Raw genomic sequence first — 25,135 nt, forward strand, 5'->3', positions numbered from 1 at the left:
ACACACATGCACACACACACTCACATGCACTTACAAGACTTGAAAAGAAGTGCACAGTGTGAGTCAAGGAGAGAGGATAGACAGGGCATCATTTGAAAAAAAGTCAATTGTGTATTGAATCCCATATGGTGTTCCTGTGAAAAGATGGAACTTTGGCATAGAGTTGAGAAACTTATGTAGTGGTCGTCTGCCTCTAACAGTCACTGAATCATGGAAAGTATGATAAAGTTAAGGCTAAAGTAAAATTCTTGTTTATTTAGTATAGTCCCCTATGCTTTTCTTTTCCCCCGCACCCAAAGATGAAGAGAATGAATACATTTAGGCACAACAATAAAGTTATACTAGTACTCAAATGACAAATCCACATTATCATATCAGAATTTAAGCAGTACTTCACTGGCCCCAGCATATTTGGAGGCGGTGGAGTGGGTGCTCGAGAGATTACTCTCACAGGACACACATCGTGGATCTGAGGAAACCCATGCTGCTTGTGTGATTATACCACCTGACAGTAATTAATGATACCTACCTCACACTAAAACATCCATTATCAGAGCCGCTTATCCTCACAAGGGTCGCAGGCATGCTGGAGCCTAAACCAGAAGTCTTCAGTCAGCAGGCGGGGTAAACCCTGAACTGGTTGCCAGCCAATCGCATCACGCACAGCCAAACAACCACCCGCGTTCACAATCACATCTAGGGTCAATTTGGGGCGTCCAATCAACCTACCAAGCATGTTTCTGGAATGTGGGAGGAACCTGGAGAAAATCCACACTGGCACGGGGAGAACATGCAAACCCACCCTGATGTGCACCACCCAAAAAAAATAAAAATAGGGAGGAAGTATAAATATTGAGGAGATCTGAGGCAATGCTCTTCACACTCATTTAATTGAGACGTCTACTAAAGATGTCACATCATTCCCACGTGTGATAAATGAACAGTCTACCTGGCTGAATTTCAATCACCGCAACTCTCCACTTAACACTTCATGATTCAAATGGGATTAAATTGAAGTCAAATATAAAGACAACTCTGTTACTCTTTTCTCCACCCCATATTGGGCTTTTAACTCATTCACTACCATCCGAGTAAAAAAAAAAAATACAAATAAATAAATAAAAAATTAAAAAAGGATCTTTGACGTCTTTAGCCGTCAATGGCAGTAAATGAGTTAAAGACGTATAGGTCGGGTGTGTGTGGATGAGCATTCATACTACAGACACATCACTTACATATTTGATTTCAATCCGCATTTGAAAGAGGTGTATTTTGGTTTTGAAAAAAATCAGAATTGTGCACTTCACACTGCATTAAAAAAAATCAGATGTGTTGTATCTGGGCAAAAAATAAAATCTGAAATGAGTTGCAAGGTGAACATAGTACACGTTAGTGTTGCTTTTAAAGTACTGGAAAGAAAACAGTTAACACAAGCAATTGTTGTTCCTTCCTTTGTCTACCCCCCCTCCCCAAACACGTTAAAAGGGGAGGTGAAAGACAAAGATAGTCTTAAAGGGAAGTAATAGGATTGGGCCTAAATAGGAAATTAGACAATGAGAGTTTTGGAGTAAATTTTTCTTGCATAGTATTAGTTTATTGAAAAGAAAAGGCACCACAAACAAATAGCAACATTCAGATTAGGAGATGGTCACTGAACCAGCTGTTTTTTTTGTTTGTTTTCTTTTTTCCATGAAAATAACACTCCTTTTTTTGCTTTGCATGTGCTTATACAAATCCTCGTGCAATTTTAATTAAGATCCGATGACATGTGCTGCTGGTTTTCTAGCTTGACAGCCACAATTATTGTTACCTCTGAATAACTGTTCCAGGTGAAAAAAGTACAGCAACAATTGATGCTAACGGACACGTCTCAATTATTATGCTACCTTCTGTTTTTATAGTATGAAATGGTTTCGACATTTTATGGAGAAATTTGAAAAACGTTGCAAAATAAAGTACATAAAGGCCAGATAGTCCTGCCTCCCAGGATATGTGCGTTTATATGATAATCAGATTGACTCTCATTTGCATTTAATTTTGTTTTGCGACCTCTTGAAATAAAGTCGATAAGGTAACTGCTTCATTGGAAGATATTCGATAGAAGGTCCAGTTATTTGTACTATTTTGGGAAACAGCTTTTTCTCAAAAACCTCTTATTTTATTATGCTATGATAGACTACCTTTCCCCCCTGGGGTCATTTAATCTGTTTTAATGGGGCATCTTAACGAGTTGAATATTCTTATTGGGTTTTCTGACCAAGGCGGGCTTTTATGGACTAGGCCTACAGCAGTCATGTTTTGTATGATAATCTACTGGACAATTCAGCACTCATCAGTATGTTGTAGTTCTACACCTCATCAAACTACTACCACAGCACAGTGTTCATACAATGATGGTTAGATCACATCATCTATGTTTTTGGTAATGCTCAAAATTGAACATTCCAGTCTGTACAATAGCAATCATTTTAATTCACATTAAATTGGAGTCTACATATTGAAGCATCAGTTTGTTGTCCAATCCTGTATCTGCATGTCATTAAAGCTGGTAATGTTTTTTCTTTTAAATCCAATACACTATTTGCCCAGAGGTTCAGTTCCACAAGAAATTCTTCTGAACAAGGCTGCCTAATTGCACCGAAAAGCAAAGCACCAGATCTCCGAGTGTTACCTCTATATGAATACAAAACGGTTTACCTCTACTTTTAATTAGTCAGTCAACATAGATAATTTTCCATATCTATCAGGCAGGTGTTGCAAGACTTGCTGATGTGGCCTGTCCTTGTAGCCATCCCAAAGGACCGACCCATCTGCCTCCGCTCTGTCTTTCCCGGTCTCTGTGGGTCCATGTGGCATGCTGGACTTGATTACCTTTACATTTAAACAAACAGCCTTAGCTATTTGGAGGCAGTGAACCATGAGCTGTGACAGGAAGGTTGGGGTCAGACAGTTGGTGGAGAAGACTAATCAGAAGATAAGGATGTTATTTGTCCCTTTCCTCCACTGATAAAAGGACCAGTCCGCACATACAAACACTTATAGGCAACGGTCACCAACATGGTGTGTGTGGAAACCAGGTACCCCCCGAAGGACCAAATATGTATGACGCGGGTATATTCTTAAAATAAAAAAAGTGTTCACTCATCATGAGTCATTGTGATGTTCTAATGTTGTTGTAGAAGTGATCATTCGAAAATGTAAACACTGTTGGAGATTTACAAAAATAGTGTATAATGTGGATAATAATCTGTTTCCTAATTGTGGTGAGAAATCATTAACATGATCAGTGTCTTCACATAAACGAATATTATTCATTATAAAAGATTATTATTAAAGGTAATTTGAGCAAATTTGTTATTTCAGAATTGTGTATATAAATGCTTTCTCTTTTCATTCATAGTTTCAAGTTTCAGAGGTTGGTGAGCATTTTGTCGCTGTCCTGTGAAAAACACTTATGTGCAGTTTATTATTTTATTTATTTATTCTTTTTTTTTTTTTACGTGAATAGGGTTTCCCTGTTACCGACATCCCATTAAAGTGAAAATTTTTCAAAATTACAAAATTGGATATATGTGTTTTTTACAGGACAGCGACTATTTACTACCTTGATTGTCACCACATTTCTTGTCTAAGAATGTTACAGAAATTATCAGCATTATTAATTGATTTTCATTAGGTCATTTTCTGTCTTTTATTATTATTATTCATTGCTTTTGTAAGTTTCAAGTTAAATTTCTTTGTACCAACAACTGTCAATATATGAGCACACACGGCACAAAACATTTTTAGCGGGGCATTTTCAGCAACATTAATAGAAAGAAACCTTTTCTCCAAAAAAAAAAAAAAAAAGAACTGATGAATGTTTTTGAAATGTTGTGCAGATGTGTACCTTGTCGTGTATTTGCAACTTGTGGTTTATGTACATGAATGTGACTTGTATACCTCCATACATAGATGCATTTACATTGTAGGTGATTGGTGAATGGTGTCCTGGCTTTCCCGTGTTATAGCATCTTTGTACCACAGATGAATTTCATTGTAAATTGTCATACATTGTCCCTCATCTTTAACTTTCACTATATCAACTTCCATTTTATGATATTTGAACACTGTGCCAATAGTTGTTTTTCTCACTCAATGTGTGTTTCAAAGATTCCATTTCTCCCACATTCTCCGCATGTATTCCTTTTCACTGGGGTTATGACCATGGTATCTGTACTACGTTTTACACCCTGCTCCATGAATGTGTTCCAGTAGCCAATTTCTCACCAGTGTCCCAGGCAACATCTGAGCTTGTATGATCTATTGTTCTTTTAGCGCTAATATAAGGTAACAACATATACCGTTAAGTATCTTGTATAAAAGGACCCGTTTGGATGTAACTGTCCACCCTAAAGTACCAGAAAACTTAGCTCCTAATATCATTGTAACACACAATCACACCTGACCCACAATGAGATAACAGCTCAAGGGGGCCATGTAATATTTTCAAATAATAAATGTAATTTCATTGTTGTATGGCATTTCAAAGCGTGCCGATTATCTTTTCGCATCGTTTAAAATAAGAGTTTACTCTACTTTCTGGAATTACTGCATGGCAGTTTAGAGAAGACAAACAGAGACAAGCAAAATTAGAGTTTGGAGAAAATAGGCGGCTTTTTAAGACTGAAGGTTCCTTGGCGGTTGGAAACTTAGAAACAGAAAAGCAATAATGACTTGGTGAGTCTGAGGAGCATGCCAACAAACAAGAATCATTGTCAGCTGCTCAACGGGAAAAGGTGTCACTATATCTGCACTGTAATGACCCTAAAATACAAAGTTACTCTACACTTAGACTGTCACCAGAAAAGAACACTTTTTGACCAGCATTCGTTCTGTTTATTTCAACAGCCTCACTCACAGAATACAATTTGATACTTTATACACCACCACAATGGATTCAAAGCTTTTAAGGTCTCCTCTGGGCCAGGGTATTTGTTGTCGCGAGGTAACATATCAAATGAAGTGTTTCAATAAATGCATTTTTTGTAAGGATTTAACATATGGCTCACATAGGGATGTGGCATCCCCTTTGGACGTCCGCAGGGTTTTCTCTGAACTCTTTTGCCCCACGGCTATTTCGGCATGAATACAGTACTGTAATATTTATGGTCACTTGCCTCAAGCCTCTGTTTTACAATGTAAATATATTCACAAAAAGATTACATGGTTTAACTAAACTACACATTGAATTTCAGATAAGTGTTTTTCCTTCATATAAATCACTTTTGTATATTTTTTCACATTGATGTGGATGAATAAACGGTAGCATTTTGATAGGTTTAATTATGGATAGACTAATTCTGAAGGTGAATTATGGCTTTTTGTGTCACCCCGATGTTGAATTTTCGTGATTCTTTTGCTTTGTTTTTCAGCTAGGTCTGCAAACTTTCAAATGCTAACTTTTTCTTTTTTTTTTTTAAATTAACACACAACCCTTCATTGGCTTTGTACTGCCCAGTTGTGTAAAGCGTATTTACCATGTTGTTCTGCTGTGCATATTTTGACCTCTCGTGGGCCAGTGAGTCCGCACAGGCGTATAATACTTTTTGACGTTTGTGTCTCTAACGTTGAGCTCTTTTGATCTTGCCTGTAAAAAGTGGTGTGTTGAAGTGTTGCACACAATCCAATCTTCTGAATTTAGATACAGTTCTTAGGAGATGTGGAGTCTACTTAGAACAATTATTTGGATCTAGGTGATTCTTGTTTATACAACCACTTAATGAAATAAAATTGTATCAATTCAACACATTTATTTCAAGTCTAGGGTGTTCAAACACCTGTGCAAATATGGGTCAAGTCACAACAAATAAATTTAATGTAAAATGGCTGTGCAACACAAATAGAAAATGCATGATTTCTTCTTAAATACGAGAATGTGTAATGTTCCATTTGACGTAAACATACAGTACCTTGTGGTGAAATCTAACATCATGACATAAAAGTGTGACTAAAAATTGACCTTTGACTAAAGAAATTAAAATGCTTTCCATTCAAAAACATTTTTTTAAAAGTCATTTAAAATACACTAACGTGAATATTTACTAGAATAAAATCATACAATGGTGACAAATTAACTTTTTGGGGGCAAGCTTCTTCCCATTTTTTTACCTTCTCCGTACTCACCTTCGACTTCCCTTCCAGTGCCATCTCGACAGGTGTGTCAGCTGTTGAGTTTTGTTTTCTCTTCATTTTTGTTAGAGGGAGTAAAAAACAACCAAGTCAGCAGAGACTGTGGCTTTTTGAAAGTCTTACAGTTCATAGCTGAATCTACGTTGTGATAGGTTGCTGGGGCAGCGGCTTGGAACACAAGTTTGGTTGGTTGGCAGAGACGGACGTAATATTTGTAGAGCTGATTTTGCGTAGCGAATGTTAGTTTTTCTTCAAGGTTGGTAAAAGGTTACAAATATGTTCACAGACAGTTTTTACTTGTCCCACACAGTTTTCCTATCACCAAGAAATTTTTAACACTGACATCTAGGCTGACGCAAATGTTGGCCCCGACGGCTGACGTCTAATTGGTGTGTAGAGGCCTCAAGAGAGCAAAGGAAGAATCATCTGCATTTGTCATTTACACATTCTTACATTAAATCTTGCCTCTGCATTTCACTCAGCACAGTAGTGGACAGAGCAAATACACCTTGTTTGTGGCTCACACTGTAGCAGGAGGCTACTTAATCACCAGGGGTATCACACAAATATATAAGTGCCGTAAATGCTCTAAAAACATGCCTTGGATGTGTCTAAATAGGGTATTTCTATAATGCGGATTTTCACTTATTGCGGTACGGTATCATACGTAACCCCTATGATTGTGGGGATTACTGTACATCACAAAATGTAAGCGGAAGTGTGACAAGGCACGACAGGTGGGAGGCAGTCATAGACGGCTGATGTGAAAGGAATGAAATGAAAGCGGGTAGAGTAGGGCTGGTTGGTAAAAAATCACCAGATGTCTGCTTGGTTGGAAGCAGAGCAGACAGTTGGGGAGGTACGAAGTACCTTGTAAAGCAGTGTAGGCGTAATCACAGCTCTATTGTGGTGAACAGTTAGAGCTCTGCCTCTGTTAACAGCAGGGGTCTGAGTCCCGGATTCCTGTAAATCACCATATCTTTAACATTTCTTATAAAATTTGAAAAAGCCATATATTAATCACGTATTTTGCAAGGTAGTCCATTTCCAAGTAGAAATGTTCACTTTTGACAGCTCTTTCTCAATAAAAAACTAACTAAGCAAAGAATTTGATGAGAACGCAGGAATACAAATCCAATATAGGTTACAGAAAATATCAATAAAGCAAATGCCTGGTTGCCATTTTTTGGTGTGCGATATTCATTTTATATTGTTACATTGTGAATGTATAGTGTTTTAATTTAAAAAAAAAAAAAAAAAAAAAGAAAATTCCACAACAAAAAATTACACTGACCTATTTACCAAGATGCAGTCTTCCCAGGACTCCTTTGGAAAAAAGCTTTTTGATTCAATGGGATATTCCCTGCATGGTGGAGAAAATCTCCCCATTCTACCTAGTGTGATACTTAAACCTTTATTGATATGGTTTCTTATTGACAGATTATATTTCCTAACAAAAACAATATTGAAATATAGGCACATTTAACAAATCTAGAAGACAACCTATTAGAAATGCTTAATTGTGGACCAGTTGAATTTCAAAGAAGCCTCTCTACCATTTTAAACCGTAATGAGTCATTTCTAATTCAATTCACTTTTTTTAAACTGAAATTTCAGCATTCTCATTGGGCATCTCTGAAAAGTCATTTAATTCAACATGACATTGATTCAGTCACTTGATGAACTCTCTGTCACCATCATCATCATACTTCACAGAGAGCGCTGAATGTGTCGCCATGGTCTCAAGATCTCTGCTCCACATAGTCGCCTGTGGGATTCCTCAGAGGTCAGGGCCAGTCCCCTGCACCCTTCTATATGCTTCCCAAGTGCCAGATCATCAAAAAATAAAAAACAGTGTTCAGTTCACTAATTATGCAGACAACACTGAGCTTTGCCTGAGAGTGGACTTGCATCTCCCCACATCAGCCCTCTATGCCTGCCTGGAGGGGTTGAAGGCATGGATGACAAACAATTTCTTCCAGACAAACAACAACAAAACTGAAGCCATCCAAATCAGTTCTCCAAGTATAACCCAGCTATCACATTCCTCTCTATTCATCTCTCACACGTCTGGGTGTCAGGTTTATTTCTTTTAACACACACATCTGGTAGTGAAATGAAATGTTCTGGGCATAACCAAGAAGTAGTCCAGAGGAAGGCCCTGCGCACACTGGACAGCCGATCGTATGTCTCTCGGCTGGCCTGGCAATGCTTGAGCATTCGGAAAAGTTGGATGAAGTGGCTTGGGGGGGGGAGAAGTCTGGGCTTCTCTGTCAAGTTTGCTACCTGCGCGACCCCGAGCAGAAGAAGATAGATGGACGGATGACTTCCTTTCACTGAAACCTTTATTTTATTTTTTGAGAGCAACTCATGAACTCTAATTTGACATCTTAATACAACTCAGCTCAACTTTCTTTCATAAGTGTTGTACAAAAAGTAAAAATAAAATTAATACAAAGTTGGTTAAAGCAATACATCAATAATATAAAAATAGTAATCACAATAAAACACAATAAGAATGCCAAGTCTCTGGCTTAGTCACAAACCGAAGAATACAAGTATGTTCAGGATGAGTTTTAAATATAGACATAAAGGGGACTTGCCTGCCATTTAAAAGAAGGTCTTTCCAATGGGAACGAGCTCAATCCCCTTAGTCCTCGTTACCTTGAGTAGTGTCTGGTCATGTAACACCTGAAAGACCTGGATCTTATTACTGAGATCTCAGTATTCATGACAAGTTCAACTTGTATAATGTGCTTTGCCCAAATACAACCTTTCTGAACTATTATGTCCACTGGGCTTAGATTTACTGAAACTGGAGTGAGCGAACCAAGTGTACTTAAGAGTATGCCCCGTAAAAGCAGTACATGTATTCAGATATATTGAAGCCTCACGGTCACATTGATATACATTATGGACGATAACCGCTTATTCAGACAACTTTGACCACATCAATGTTCTTGTGTTGCATCATACATCTGTCTGTCCAATAACGTACACAAAAGGTAAAAAAATAAATAAATAAATAATTTAGAGGCAAGCAGAAACGTTAACATATCACTGGCATCGGGCCAAAACCTCATGAGTAACATTTTTGGTGAATTTCATATATTTTAAAAAATATTCACTATCGGTCAATCCACACACGTGTTTTTTTTCCCCACATTATTGACCACTCTAGATGTTGAAAACGGCTTGCTCTCTTTCATGCGGTAATGATAATCGTTGAATAAACTTGCCATTTTTGGGGTTTTCTGAAAAATCACTATTTTGGACGTATACGGGTTTGGCCCGATGCCAGCGATAGTCATTTGTGCAGTCCTTTTTTTTTTTTTTATGACAAGACCTTTTCAGCTTGCGGGTGAAAATGCTCTCACAAAACATCCCTCCCTGCCTTGCTATTGGGATCTCTCTTCAAATTAACCAGGAAATGAATGGAGTTGCCAACATAGACACACGAAGATGCTTGTAAATTGGAGCGATCAATTGGGAGAAATAAGATTATAATTCCACTGTAAGGTGTTGTGATTAGACTTCCCTTCGGGTCAACACCAGATACATCAGAGGAGGAAAACCTCTATTTGGTTGACAGACTGTGTGAGCAGAGGTAAAAATCAGGCTTGTTTAACCAGGAAGTACAGAACTCTGCATTTGATCTGCCAACACCGTACCTAAATTACACCCTTGTATTGGAAGTAATCATGTACCCAGCACCAAACCATTGATGGCAACATTCATATGAATTGCCACAGATTAGCATGATGAAATATTACAAACAGTAATATACTGTATAAGTCATGGCTAACTGACTGAGTTTTGTACTTTGTCAATTGAGAAACGGTGACATACGCAGCGTGTTTCACAGCACAGCCACGCTTCCAGTCGTTCATTGCTGATCACAGTCTATTGTTTGGCTTTATTGTGAGGTCTGATGGAATAGTCGCCCAGGCTAATGCAAACAAAGCTATACATTGTCAAGCTATTTCTGCCTTGTCACTCTTATTGACCTGCTCACTCTATCAAGAAACTCCAATCAATGTTTGAATGGTGAGGTCGTTGAACCCCGTTGAAAGGTGAAAAGACATGTCTGATGTCCATTAGCACCCCCACACTTCAAAGAGTCAAGCTGCTTGTGAACTATGGTGGCAGATATGGACTGGAGGGAGGTCTAGCATCAAGAATTATTTGGCAAACTATGCTGGATGAACATGCAGTAAAACTACACACATCTACCCACCTAGGTATCTGAATCAAGGGTATTTTTGTAATAATATTACATAGAATGTAGAAGCTGAAATCAGGTATACCATCAGTGACTTCATTAAAATAATGAGTTTTACAAAGCCTGTCTATTTCTTAATGCATTGATTGAAGGAAAAAAAAACATCTAAGCACATGTACCATGTCAGAACTCCCTCTTTTGTTGGCATGTTTGAAGAAAATTGGTCCAGCTCCTTTTTTTTCTCTCGTCAGGGCATACACATGCATGTGTGCTAAAACACGCTTACATTGACCTTTGACTTCATTGAATACTTCCATTATCTGAACCTCTTTATCCTAACGAGGGTCGTGGGCGTGCTTGGAGCCTATCCCAGCTGTCTTCGGGGAGTAGGCGAGTCGCAAGGCACACAAAGATGACAAATATTGATTGATTGGAAATGTGAATGGACAGCCAATGCCATTTGAATGTAGTTTGCACGATCAATGTTTGGATGCCCCCAGTAATTAAACAATAGTCGACAATTATACATGTGTTTGGTGATTCTTTTGAAAATGAAACACACTCACTCCCTAGTCCCAACCTCTTTGAAATAATTTTCCCGACCGACTGACTGTCATGTTTGTGTGTCCATTTTATGTGCAGGAGAATTACCTTAGTGTACAGTTTGCTCCTGAACTTTTGTTACCATAAATTACTATTTTCCTTCAACATCATTTTTTGAGGGAGTAGGCATTCTTGCGTGAACTTCTTTTGAGGTTTTTTTTTTTCAATTCATGTGGCTAAGCGGCTTCAGATCATGGATGGATGTGGATAAAACAGAAAATGTAATCTGTATTTTTGTAGAGCTTTTCTCTGTCCCTTCTTTGTAAAGTGTGAGACTCTGACCATGACTAAGACAAATAGTGATCTGATGTGACATTGTGAAGCATGTCTGGAAGCTTGTAGTTATTTCAACCAAGGATATCTAAAGCTTAAGTTCAGTGATGAGAAAGTTTGCCAAAATATTAGTTGACAAAATGATATGCCAATATATTGGATAGTCTTATGAGAGTAATTAATGCCACCGTATGGATGTCTGTTTGAATGTGGTTTTCAGAATACACAAGTGGGCAAACTGATTTTTATGGTCAACGCTACAGACCCAGACCAGGGCACCGGAGGCAGTGTGCTCTTCTCCTTCCAGCCACCTTCTCCCTTCTTCAGCATCGATGGAGCCAGAGGCACTGTAACTGTCATCAAACCTTTGGATTTTGAGACTACCTCAGCCTACCAGCTCACTGTCAACGCCACGGTGAGTGTGCCCCACCAAAAAAAAAAAAAGAAATCTTCATGTATTAAAAGTAATATAACCCTATTTATTGTTGTAAAAAATCCAAATATTTCATTGGTTTTAATTAGGATCAAGATAAAACAAGACCCCTGTCTCGACTTGTCAACCTGGCTATCACCATTACAGACGTCCAGGACATGGACCCTATTTTCACCAATCTTCCTTACAGTACCAACATAGAGGAAGACGTTCCACTGGTCAGTAAAACAAAGCTACTTTTGAATGTGTTTAAAGATGGGTGCATGTGAAATACGGCGTAAAAAAAGTAACCTTTGTTTTTTTAGAGCAGGGGGTCCTATCACTCATCTCTCTTCACGCAGCCAAACTCAGGTCCCACAACACAGCAATGTGGATGCAGTAGACTGTAATTACCGAGTGAGATTTACAGTGTGCTTTGGAGATGTGGAGCCTCTAACAAAGGTCACACGGGCCTATTTTATCTCACCATGCTGTGCATACAGCTATGTTCACAATATTGGGACTCGAACAACGCTATGAAGTTTAAAGCAGTGGGGTCTCACCCTGACCTTACCTTTGTCTTTATCACAAGTTTTAATGGGCATCTAATATACTGGCTGGCTGTTTCACCGCATGCCATGTGTGTTTTCTCCTCTGGCTCAGGAATCTTACCCGGGTTCCCAGGTGGATAATGGTCCAGCTATTGATGTTTGCACTGGTAGAGATTGAATTACACACATGGGCATAATACTCTTCTTCCTAATCTCCGTTCTCTCTCACTCTCTGTTTTTGGCAGTATTCACTTCAATTGTCTCTAGGTTTCTCCCCTACCTCACCCAACCCTACATTCGCATCCACGTGTCCCTCGTCCCCTGCCTGCATGCACTGTAGTAGAAATGTCAAGTGCTACATTTGCATGCATATTAACGGGGCGTGACGGAGTCGACGCCCGGTGTCTCCCCACCTCCCTGATTCATCAACTGTCACCGCGAAGGTCACAAGTGGAGGGGGAGGAATGAAGGGATGTGGGAATCTAGAGGGGCTAGAAAGATGAAGCCAATTGGTGAAATTGGTATTTGGAAATCGGTGAAAAGACAGAAGAACTATCAAGTGCTATAGATTGAGGGACATTTTAAAAGCAAAATGATAAGGCTCCTGCTTTCATTAAAAAAAAAAAAAAAAGGTTTCCAAATGTTTAAGTTCTAAGGTTCATTACGTTTATGACGTTTCTTGTTGAATGAATGATTTGCCCGGCCAAGACACATAGAGTCGCAGTATATAAATCCACTTGTCCTGGGCAACAGGAGCCATATCACCTGTGGTAAAATAGGCTGTTATATGTGAAAGTCATGACAATATGTCCAAATCAATGAAATAATAAATTTGTATGGATCTTCCGATTTACTTCCTCTATTTCAAAATGGAGTGCAATAAAGTCGTTTGCAACGCGCATCTCCTTTCCTTCGGCCCAAAGCAGGTCGATTTTGTAACATGTTCAAAACGTTTCTCATTCATTTATATGACATAATTTTCATTAAAAGATACTCCTAACTGTATTTTGCTAAATTGTATTCCTTTATTAGACACTGGAGCAGCAAGTAATGATCATTTTAGTTAATGACGTCATTGCCGGAGCGCATCCCGTCAAAATGACTGTTCTCGTAGTTCTTATAGTTTCAAAATCGTGGTAGTAGTGTTAATGACCACATGAGGTATTCTATCAGGGAATTGTCATTTGAGGCATTTCATGTTGGCCAGAGTTAAACCGAGGGCATATACTGACAAAACAAGTGTCAACTCTTCCCAAGGCCATGACACAGACAGGTGAAGGGATATGCACTTGGGATTCCTATTGACAGTCATTTCTCAGAGGTGTGGTTGCATATCCCTCATACATCCTCTCAGCCTCTCGGTTTGTTTCTTAGTGCCTGCCTCTTTCCTCTTTCCCACGTGTTCAACCTGTCATCGATGGAATACTTTGAAAACGGAGAGTTGAAAAAAAAAAAAAAATCACCGGGCAGGGTTATTATCTAGCCGTGAATCCATGCTGCTTGGAGTGACGTTTAAGCCCCTTTTAGGACAAACACAATTTGGCTGTCAAATCAGTGGGGAAAAAGTGGGGGGGAAAGGAAGGAGCTTTGAAGGGCTAATGCACTGGATTGCTGCAATGAAAGGATGAAGGTGGGGAGAGGCGATGGTCCAGTGAGTGTGTGGGTGTCTGTGTGTTTGCCGGAATGCAAATTGTATCTTTGTCACATGAGTGAACATATTCCACTTATGTGGACAGCTTGATAATAATGCCCGTACGATTTCAGCATCACTTCACAGTGTTTTCTCTTGGTTGGTTGCTTCATGGGAACGTGGTTGCAATATGCACCAATAATATTGACGCAAGGTAAACCACTCAAAGTAGCTTATTTTGCACACTACAAGTGGTCCTCCTCCACCTACACTGCCCGAGTCTCGTGCGCCATTTTCCTTTCACACTGCAGGAAAATACGACCCAGATCTTCTGATTTGCATCTGCCAGTTTTTATGACAGTGTCTGAGCAGCACAATTCAGATTTTTTTTTTCATAAAATTTGTGCCACTTCCATATGTGGTTCTAGTTCCTATATTTTGGTCGGATATATCCAATCGAGACGTCATCATGCGCTTTGCGCTGGCGGGAACAGAGACTGCTTGACACGGATGTTGACTGCTTGATTGTCTGGAAAGTTATTTTGAATAATGGTATTGGCTTTGTATTATTTTTAATTTAATCCCACTTTAATCATAAAGTATAAAGTAGACATTTGTGGCGATAGCTGTAGCCAAGTAAAATGGCAATGACTTGACGTCATCTCTAAGGACGTCGCTCACCTCATTTCCCCAAAATACTCAATTTCTACTTCCGCCGAATCATATGAGATAAGAAAAAGATACGCAAACACTACGTTACAAGTGACATCGTCTCCTCTTCTGTGCATGCATTTGTTTGTACCCGACAGCCTCTGTATGTTTTCTCATTTTTCACTGAGGACATGTTAATTACAAAATATATAAAAATACAGTATCAGGATACCAACTTCAGATATTGATACTGTCTCATTCATATAGATTTGCACTTTATATATTTGATTACTCAGAGAAGATTTAACTCAGTTTCGCCTGACTCTTACCATTGACATATTAAGAAACACGAGTAGATTGCGTCAACAAATTATTGAAATGTTGAGAATTCTTAAATTAATAATTGAATAATTAAGAACAACAAATATTTCTTAAAACAAACCTTTACCGAGAAAATGTGGGCTTAGTGACTAATAAGTACAAAACTCAATGGATTACCTGATTGAAAAAAAAATAATCCGGGAGCCAGTCAGATTTCTTCCCCTGGTAAAGATGTCCATGTATATAAGTGGATTTTTAAAATGAAAAAACAAGTGTACCTCAATAAGGCTGAGTTCACTTCTTGGCACTCTTCAACAAGGAGGGAACTCACCCAACTCATCGGCGCGCTGACATTTAGTACAGGTGACTTAATTCTGAGAGTGTGCAGTAATGATCAGAGCTGGGCCACAATAATGAGGTCCCATCTGACTCAAGTACTTTCAGACAGTTGAGGTCGATATCTCTCCATCTCTGGTTGTAGACGGGTTAATGCTTACTGGGGTGCTTTGAGTACATTTGCAGAACATAACCAGGTGTCACCTGCATAGTTAATATCTGCCTGTTTTCCTCTCTATTAAATGCTCAAGAACCTCCAAATATATAATGAGACCATTTTTCAGAGAGGGATGGGGTAATAACATGAAAAGAAGCGCCCTGAAAACAAGGCTTGTTGTATAGTGTTCTGGTAGTACTTCCCATTTGAAATTGTGTGTGGATTTGAGTGTGTACAGCGCGTGTTGTTCTGCTCTCAGCCTTTAATCGCTTGTGAATCAGTGTCTGTAAAAGGCTTGTAATTGATTCTGCTGTAATTGGTCAATGACAGGAGCAGCTTTGGCAGAAATGGAGCATAAACACACCTCAGACACAATTTGCAGGATCAATGGGAGAGAGCGAGTTTATGTGTGGAGAGTGAGAGGATGGGACAGGAACTGCAATTGTGAAGCAGGGAGGGCCGCTCCATCTCTCACTGCAGCACAAGGATATTTAAGTATCGCCACCATGTCTGATTGAAGCACGGAGGCTGAGAAAGCTCTACGGATCAAAGTCTTTAGAAAAGCTTTCACCTCTTTCTTACTCTTTGGGCTTTTTCCCCCTCCACAACTGTCATGCGATGTTTCTGTCAAAGAAATGAGACATAATGGACAATTATATCCCAAATAAATGCTAATATCTCATTCTATATTGACGAAGTCTGTGACGCGTTGGCAGCCGGTATGTACATGGATGTTGATTTTATTTAGGACTTGTAGTCAAGTCTTAGAAATAATTAAACCAATCTGACTATTTTATTCAAAAGTTAAGTTAAAGCGCACTATGATCCCCAATATTGAAAAATATTAATTCTTTTTGTAATGAAATGACCTACAGGTTGTAAGATACAATATTCATCTTCACAGTTTGGAAAAAATCTTTTCTACGGCAATTGTCATACACAGACGCACGATTGTGGTTCCGGGCGGTTTCCAATTGCCCACGTCTATATCATCCAGAAGGGGAGGTCTTGCTGTTTTCCTGTCTGAACTACCAAAATAGGGCCCCAACTCGGTGCTACTATGCCATGCTAGTGTGAAACAGACTGAGCCAATCATTAAACCAATGCACGTAAAATTTGCAGGATTGAGTAAATTTATACATACTCTCAAGGTAAGCAAAATGGATTAATTGTGTTTTAGCAAAGTGCTCTTCATTTATTCGTTTATTAATGTGTTCTGGGTTCCATATAGCTGAGTGCTGATTTTATCTAGAACTGGTGGCATCAGATTGTGCCCCCCCAGCTGATGCTACTTTTATTAGTATTTATGGATATTGAAAGCTATTTGATAAAATGCTCGTAATTGGTGTAAATTGAGTGCTCTCCACGTCTGTACAGTATATTACAAACGTGACGTTGCAATGATACCAATCTTGCCTGAGTTCAATGCATAAGTATGTTTTGAGAGTACGTGTGTATTTGTCTCTGCAGGGTTACGAAGTGCGCAAGATAACTGCCATCGATCAGGATTTGGGACGACCGAGGGGGATCGGCTACACCATCATCTCAGGTCTGAGTCTGAGTCACACAATCAATTTGACATCCAAAGCACAGAGAGTGGAATCGATTACCTCTTATCATAATCCCACAGAAAAAAATAGACAAGTCTCATCAAACACAGCACTCAATAACAGTGGGGAGCACCGCCTCAGAATGACAGAATTGCCTTGCCTCTCAGCATTTATTAATCATAACGGTGTGAGGAAGTCAGGCTTCATTGAGTGTTATTCAACATGGCTGTGGCCTTCCAAACTCAGATAGGAGATTTTTGTTTGTTTGTTGGTTTGTTTTTTTCGGAACAAACATGGTGATCCAATTGGTCTGTTTCTGTCGACTTAAGCCGTTTCAATTATTTTATTTGATATATGGCATGAAAGTATAATTTGAAGTGTCAAGACTAAAATCCATCATTGTGAAATCTGAAGGTTGTGGAATGTGACAGAATTTGTAGAGAAGACGTGTCGAAGCTGCAGTTTGCATTGAGCTGATAAGGCTATACCAGCAATCCTGTTTACATATTCCTGAAGTGAATTTTCTTCTGCCAAGGATGCGATGTTTTTGCCTGCCAGTTACTTTGTCTATCTGCCAGGAGGATATCTCATGAACTTGTAAACGGATTTCCATGAAAATTGATGGACAGATCAACCTTGGGACAAGGAGGCCCATATTAGATTTTGGTGTTGATCCAAGGCAGGGATTCTCACTGTTGGATTGGCCCATTATCTTCTTTTTCGAGCCTTATATAAACTGACATGAAAATACGGAAATGACTCCAAATCCCTTTAGTAACTTGAGCCAAAGTAAATAAATGCAAATGTTAATGACTTTTGGGAGCATAAAACCAAACTGGGTTACTCTAAGTTTTGAATTTTTTTATATATTTTTTTTTTTTTTAGCTTTTCTCACGCATGGTCTAACTACAAACATTAGCTCAGAAGTCAGGTTCAACTAAGCACTGACCATTTGCATAATTAGCATAAGGTTTAACTACACCTGCGTAACCTGATAAGATCCATAAGTGGTTCATTTATTATTTCATCCTGTAAGACAAACAATCTCTCAGTGGGTAAAATATTAGTCTGTGTGGTGAAAGCAAACACCAAAGGGGAGTATTACAAACACATGTGAAGTATAAACGCTGCATGCCCTGTCAAACCCCAGCACGGCCAAGATGAAAGGACATCAGTGATACCAGTTTTGCCAGCTGGCAAAAAAGGGACTGGCACTGCTTGATTAGCCTGGCGAACACTGAAATTTTGGGTGAGGCGGATAGTCATTGTCAGACCATCTGCTGGGTCACCGCTTGACCTGACGGTTGAATTTGACTGACTTTTTGAGTGTTGGCACGTGTGTGTTTGTTCTTTAGTGGTTGCTTGAACGTGATTCCTCCTGTTGAGTTAGGACCAGGTTCACAGCCGCACAACTTACCGTAAACATTAGGAGGATAGCCCAAAAAATTTCAATAAATGGTGGCCGCGCTGGCTGTGCATGTGTGCTTGTCATTGTTTATCATACCTCCCACAGTCAGAGTTTTATGAAATACATATCACACTTATCCACAACAATGGCCATCACACTCATAATCAAGCAGGAGCAAGTCTCAATTTTCTAGATATTGGCATTTTCTTTGCCATTGCTTTGCTCTCGTGTGCTATCGCCTATTCTACTGCTATCCAATGCACTGATTTGGCAACTAACAGGCAATCAGAGTGATCAAACGTCACTGACGGCCAACGACATTTTGCATACTAATTCAAATCAGAGCTTAAAAAGCACAATCACAAAACTCTCTTACTTTTTCACAATTCTAAATGTTCCTTTTTTTACTTGAGTTTTGTTTGTTCCTGATTGTATTATAATTTTAATGCAATGTTCGTGTATGAGTGCATTTTATTTCTTGAATCCATGCTATTTTTCCTTTTTATTGTCATTGCTATGGCGTGAAAGTAATCATTTTGAATGACTTTCAATGTTCTTTAAGAGAAATTCTTTTAGAGTTTGAATTCAATTGTGTATTTATTCTTAAACCATGCCATTAATTTGAATAACTTAGAGTATCGGGCATTAATGTGAAACTGGCAGAAAAGTTGTAGATTATCCCAGAGGATTGCCGGGTGGCTACGGAGTGACTAAGAGTGGGCATAGCCACCCCTGGTCACCATGAATCTCTGCCCCTGGTAAACACCCTCAGTTTTGTTCTGTGGAGACAGAAAGATGCCTTGTTGTTTTGTTTGTCGGTATTTGTTTCAAAGTTGAAGGGACGAGTCAAGCTCCAGAGGAGAAGAACATTAAAAAGACATTAATTACGTGGTGCAACGTATTCCCAGTCATTTAAAAATAAGTTATTGCACTGCACTAAGCCCCTATGGGGCTTGATAAAATCATTATAAGTTCGAAAGATAATGAAAGTGGAAGGGTGATGCAGCAGCAGCAGCACATAAAGGTGGAAGGACGAGGGTTTCAGAGGACGAATCCGGGTGTGTGACTGTCTCCTCTTTGTAACAAAAACTAAAGTGTACAAAGGTGCTTGCGCACCCGTGTAAAATAAAAAAATGCCATTATCTATTACATCTCTCATGGCTCTTGTCTGCCAGTACATGCACGATTACCAACTTACAGTACGGTTGACTCTGAATAAAGACTGCGCCTCACTCCGTGTCCTCAAAGAGATCTGCTTGTTCCTCTGGGACTCGTCTCATTAGTTCAGTAATTAAGATAAACAGGTTCTTAATTGCAGCTGTGATTTATGTTAATTATTGTGGGGCTTAAAATGTGGATTTTCTTTGCCTCATCCAATCACAAGTCATATCTGGGAATTTATGAACACAAGAGAATTCCTGCTGCAATGATGCAGTTGTTTGTTATGATGGTGCGGTGATACTGGAAGTGATGGTTCACGCTTAGATCTCTGATGCACATGAAAGGGCCGACTTCTTATTGGACCGCTGACACACTACTCTCATTAGTTATCAAAGTCTCACAAATGGTCCTAAGAAATACGCCACCTTTATATAGGAATATTCACAAAAAGATTTCACACATTGCAGGCCGAGAAATGCAGAGGCACATGTAGTTCTTTTCAGTGGGTCAAAACCAACCTTAACCTAAATTCTGGAGTCTCAATGTAGATAAAGTGTAAAAATTACCATCTTTAACAGTTGCTTTTTGTATCGCAGTGTGTTAGAAGACATCCTGGCCTGTATTTATAATTCTTATCAGTCTATGCCAGGGGTTACCAACGTGGTGCCCGCGGGCCACATTAGTAACCTGCATACCTTTTCTAAAAATACCTCATCAATGATGAGACAATGTCCACCAAAATGGCCTTACCCCACCTGCACCACAACTTAGACCTGATCTAAAGTCTAGTCTACTTTCTGTCGTCAAATTGTCAGGTTGTAAGATAAAATGCCCTCAGTCCACCGGAATCACCAGCGAGGCACAACGCGGTTTGCCAAATTCGAAAACACGGTAAACTAAATTAGACTCAGAACGAAAATGAAACGTGCCACTTTTTAGAAGGCCCAAAGACTTATATATTCACATTTATGTTACCTAATTATTGTGATAAATAACATGATCAATCTCTTTGAATAAATGAATTTAATTAGTTGTTAATAACATGTTAAAAATTTCAACAAAATTATTTCAGAAGTATGTGTCAAGTTTGATGCCCTTTGCATTAATCATTACCCAAGAAGTAGCTATTACATAGTTCAAAAAATGAGGTTTACTTTCTTCCTCTTGTTCTCAACTTCCCACTTTTTTGCTCAATGATAGAATTGAGCTCGAGCTTGTCCTGCCAGAATTTTCTATCATCTTACTTCAGATGTTGAGTGGCTTCACTATGTTTGTTCAAAACCTTTATATTTTGTCACATATTGGCATTTCACTTCTGCACATTTAATAAGTTGCCCCAGTGGAAAATCTAAGCAAAACTGACTGCCTGTTCCAATTATTTATTTTTTTTCCACTTGTATCTACCTTCATCAGTCATTTTCACAACTGTCTCCCCTCTCTTCAATTGTTTTAATTCCACGCTTTTTCTCTGTCCCCTGCTGCTGATCACTTGGTTTGTGTGATCTGCCTTTGCAATCGGGCAGACTGGTTTAGCTGACTAAGATGACGTTGGATGGCGTAATTTGCAGATAATTAGTTTGTTACATTTTGTCACCCAAGAACCACCGTAAAGCCTGTAACGGCTGTGCCACTAATCACTCCGCCATTCTAAGGATACAGGTATCAACTGTGTGTACTTACTTGCATTGGGCACATTCATGGAGAAGAAGAAAGAAGAATGAGACCACAATAAGCCCATCCTAAGGAAAGCGTATTCAAGTAGTAAATGAGCCAGCTAATGTTTAAGTAAACCTCTGCCGTTAGAATCTCTCCCGTGGCGGCGTCATGCACGGATGCTTTTTTTTATAGGGGGTGCTGAGGGTTGTGGCGGCCGGAACCAGGGTTTGGGCTGAAATTTTTTATGAATAAGGACGGAGGGTCGAGGCCAGAATGGTCATTAAGATTGGAGCAAGATATTTATGCAAGCATGTGTGATAATTTAACAGAATGTAGTTTGTATAATACAGTAATGTATTTGTGTTTGCACCAGGCCGACCAAAATATCATGGCATCCATTCCTGCATTTACAGACATAATGACATTCCTGTTCTGTCATGGTCCGTTCTTGTCATGCCATGTTTTTGTTATTGTCTGTTCAGCTGGCGTGGGGGCGTTTCCTTCTAGCGCCTGTTCCCGTCGTGTCGTCATGGCTGGAGAGACGCGCCCACCTGCCACGCACCTGTTACTCATTGACTCTTTTGATTACGGTCCTATTTAAACACCCCGCGCTGACTACTCAGCGTCGTAATATTCCTCTTGCTCACGTTCATGTCCCAAGTTGTGATTTCTCAATTTCTCGTGGTTTGCCTTCCGTATCTCTCGATCTCGTTTTTGCTAATTGACTCCGCTCTCAGCCTTTGTTCTTCTCGGTCGTGTTCGCTCGCCAATTGGTTTTCCTTGCCCTTTTGCGGTAAGCGATTTTCGTTCTGTTTTGTTCCTTGCCTTTTGCAAGCGTTTTTTGTTCCCGTCGTTATTCTCCTGGCGTGATTTGTCCACCAGCGATTTGTGTTGCACTTTTTCGGTATCGCGTTGATTATATATATAGATGTAGTGTGAACCTGATTTTTGTTGTAATAATAAATACATTTGTTAAGAACCTCATCTCTCTGTGCCTGCGCTTATAGAGTCCCGACATTGCTTTTCCAGTGGCTCTGGAAAAGCCCCTAACATGTTCACTGCTTAGCTTTTTATTTATTTGTTTTCCTCTAGAAAAACACCCTGGATTTTGTTGTCATCAGTCCACACAATGTCTGAAATATGCATTTCACCCACAGGGTCATAAGGATGACAAGTAAGGGCTGGTAAAATATGTCCTCTGTATTTTTTTAGACAGATACATCACAACCACAGCTCCATAATCTGTCATTGGGCCACAAATTATTCTAATGAAATCAAACTATAAAACGTGACTGTCAATTTCAAATACTCAACATTGGATAGACAATGCACTTCCCTTACTTTGAGATTTAGACCTTTTATGACATTAGGCAGGTGGGATCATTTAACGGCACACTCCGTAAAAAGAAATGACCCTATAACAGGCGTCTTAATAGCTGCTCTGATTTCTTTGTTGTCATGTTAGCACCCTCAGATATCTGAGCATTTCTTTTCTCCAATACAAACAATTCCACAACGTCACTCATTATCCACTTCAAACAGGCCCCAAAGACAAGCAGGCAAGCGTGTAGCCAGTCTCGCCTCGTCTCGCTGACATCAACGACCCACCGGAATGACACACCAAAGCGCGGATGGCCTCATCCTGAGACCATGGCCACGTTCTTATTTGCATATGGACGTATGTGCGTGGAATAATTAGTCTGTGCCTATACATATTGTGCATACAGAGAAAAAGTACAAAACTACATATACAGCATGTCATTTACATTGACTTAATGGGGGAGTTTGAATTTTTCAAAAGAATTATTTTGACACTTTTGTTAAAGCTGTCAGTGTGATCTAACAGTACTCAAAGAGTGATATGATTTGTGAAAAAAATCAGCACTCTCTGGCCCAATCTTGTACCTCCTAATTAATTTTTAATAAACCACCCTTCCAGAGGAAAAGCATCACAGGCACATACCTGGAGCCTCGCACTGACCTCCAGTCTTGGACTTCAGGAGCTTCAGCGTTGATAGAGCACACACCTCTATAAAACAATAATTAAAAAAATTACAAATAAATGTTTATAAGACTAGCAAACGGGAGCATAGCGAAGTGAATTTAAAATTGATATGGAATTAGCAACACATCTGCTCGACTGGTGTGTTATTCACATTTTTCATATTTTCATTCGCGCACAGGTGGTGTTTTGCTTGACTTTGCGCTGCGAAAAATAGGTGTAATGGATCCTTTGCGGCATTATGGAATGGAATGTACTGTTTTCCCGGCCAATACTTGCGGCATCTCTCATTTGCATAAAAATCAGGGCGGTACGGAGCCCGAGTATGCCGTGTGTGACATTGCAGAAACGGAAATTGGACTTAATGCAAGACATTAGTATGTAAACTGCATTACGTAATCTTTTGACTGATTTAGGCCATGAGTGTGATGTGTGCAATTGGACCTCTTGTCCGTGTGTAACAACCTCCCCCAACCCTAACAGCAACGAGGGTTAAACTATTTATGAATATAATTTGTTTAATGAATTGATTTCTACAGTGATTCAGCGGAGTTGTCCCCCACCTATTTTTGAATAAAATCCCATGCGGGCCGACACGTGCGTCAGCGGAGCGACAAATTTGTCTGCCTGTGCCTTGATTAAATCCACTAAAATCGCTAGACCACCCGCAAAGAACACCAACACCTTTTAACCAGTCTAAAATGTAGCCTACTTATTGTCACCAAATGGCGAGATGCGCTGGGGGTAGAGGCCGGAATACCCAGTGAGGTGTAGCGCATCTAACAAAATTCACAAACACTCTGAGCTAGACAATTGCCACCTCACGAAAATAAAGAGTTCTTTCTGTTACCAAATTATTAGGGGCGCCGGAGTTGCTTCGTGCACCGGCACGCCAAGAGAGGCACAACAAGGCCCCAAACACGCTAGAATCAACTTGCGCTGACACGAAAATGAAGTTACGGTAATTTTTACGCAGAGCGCACTGGCGCCAGAATGGGACCCTTAGAGTTTGAAGTTTTGCAATTTTTGTAACTGCAACCAAAATTGTATAACCCTAGAAATTATATAAAAACAAGGCTGATTAGCAAAATCTTTTGAAGGGGCACAAAAGTTTTTGCACCATAACCTTCTTATGGAAGAATGGATTTTTTTTTTTTTAATACTCAGTTAAATTCTGTCTTTTTTCTCTGTGACTTATATTACAGTAAGTTACAACATGAGACTTTGCTGTCTGCCAGGATAAGAGTTAATCTATTGTGTAAAGTTTGTGCAGCCTTGCTACTGTGTTGTAATGATACTATAAGAACAAGCAGCGGAAAAATCAACCGTCCGCCCCCGTAAATGAAAGGACATCCCTGAAGCCTTTTATATCAGCCTCTTGTTCATCTTTGTGTGCTTCCATCTCTTTTGTCACATGCAAGCACAACTAATCCCATCCTAAGCCCTTTTCCATCCTTTCTTTACATTTAGAAAATTCTTCTTTCGGATTGCATCTGTTCTGTTTGAGGAACGGCTGCAAATACTGACCTCAAGGGGTTTTTGTTTTGGAATTATCCAGGCAGCGTAATTGTCATAATAGATAGAGCATGATAGCTTTTATTTTCGTGTCATTACACCAAGTCAGCGGTGGCAAAACATAAAAATTAAAAAAATAATCAAATAAACTCGGACTCTGTATATAAGTGGAAGACCCTGAAAAAAGAAAAACTACAAGTGTTGATTAACTCCAGTACATAGGTAAAAGTAAAAAAAAAAACTCTGAACAAAAACTAAATAGAAAAGTAATAATGATTTTTTTCACAAACAATAATATAGGTTACTTTCATATAATTTGATCAATAATGGTAATCCAAATGAATTTCTTAAAAAAAAAAACTTACAATGTTATGAGTATTTGAATTATTGGCATTTATTATCATATAATGGGAACAAAAATTTGGCAATCTTATATGAGGTGTCATGATTTGTAACATGTTTCTGAAGATGCAAATTAAATTAACGGTAAATGCATCTTGGCTCATGTGTTCCTTA

General features: G+C 39.2%; 1 protein-coding gene across 2 annotated transcripts in view; it reads left to right on the forward strand.

Moving 5' to 3' along the window:
* cdh23 (cadherin-related 23) overlaps positions 1 to 25,135 on the forward strand; it is a 161,495-nt gene that overhangs the window by 50,156 nt on the left and 86,204 nt on the right. For both annotated transcript variants that reach the window (XM_088304346.1, XM_088304347.1), the window contains exons 7-9: positions 11,490 to 11,684; positions 11,792 to 11,920; positions 16,798 to 16,876. In XM_088304346.1, coding sequence (XP_088160472.1) covers positions 11,490 to 11,684; positions 11,792 to 11,920; positions 16,798 to 16,876 — 403 coding nt within the window. The remainder of the gene's footprint in view (positions 1 to 11,489; positions 11,685 to 11,791; positions 11,921 to 16,797; positions 16,877 to 25,135) is intronic.

Source organism: Idiotropiscis lumnitzeri, chromosome 9, assembly GCF_059441095.1.
Source record: "Idiotropiscis lumnitzeri isolate Australia: NSW breed Sydney's pygmy pipehorse chromosome 9, RoL_Ilum_1.0, whole genome shotgun sequence".
NCBI lineage: Eukaryota > Metazoa > Chordata > Actinopteri > Syngnathiformes > Syngnathidae > Idiotropiscis > Idiotropiscis lumnitzeri.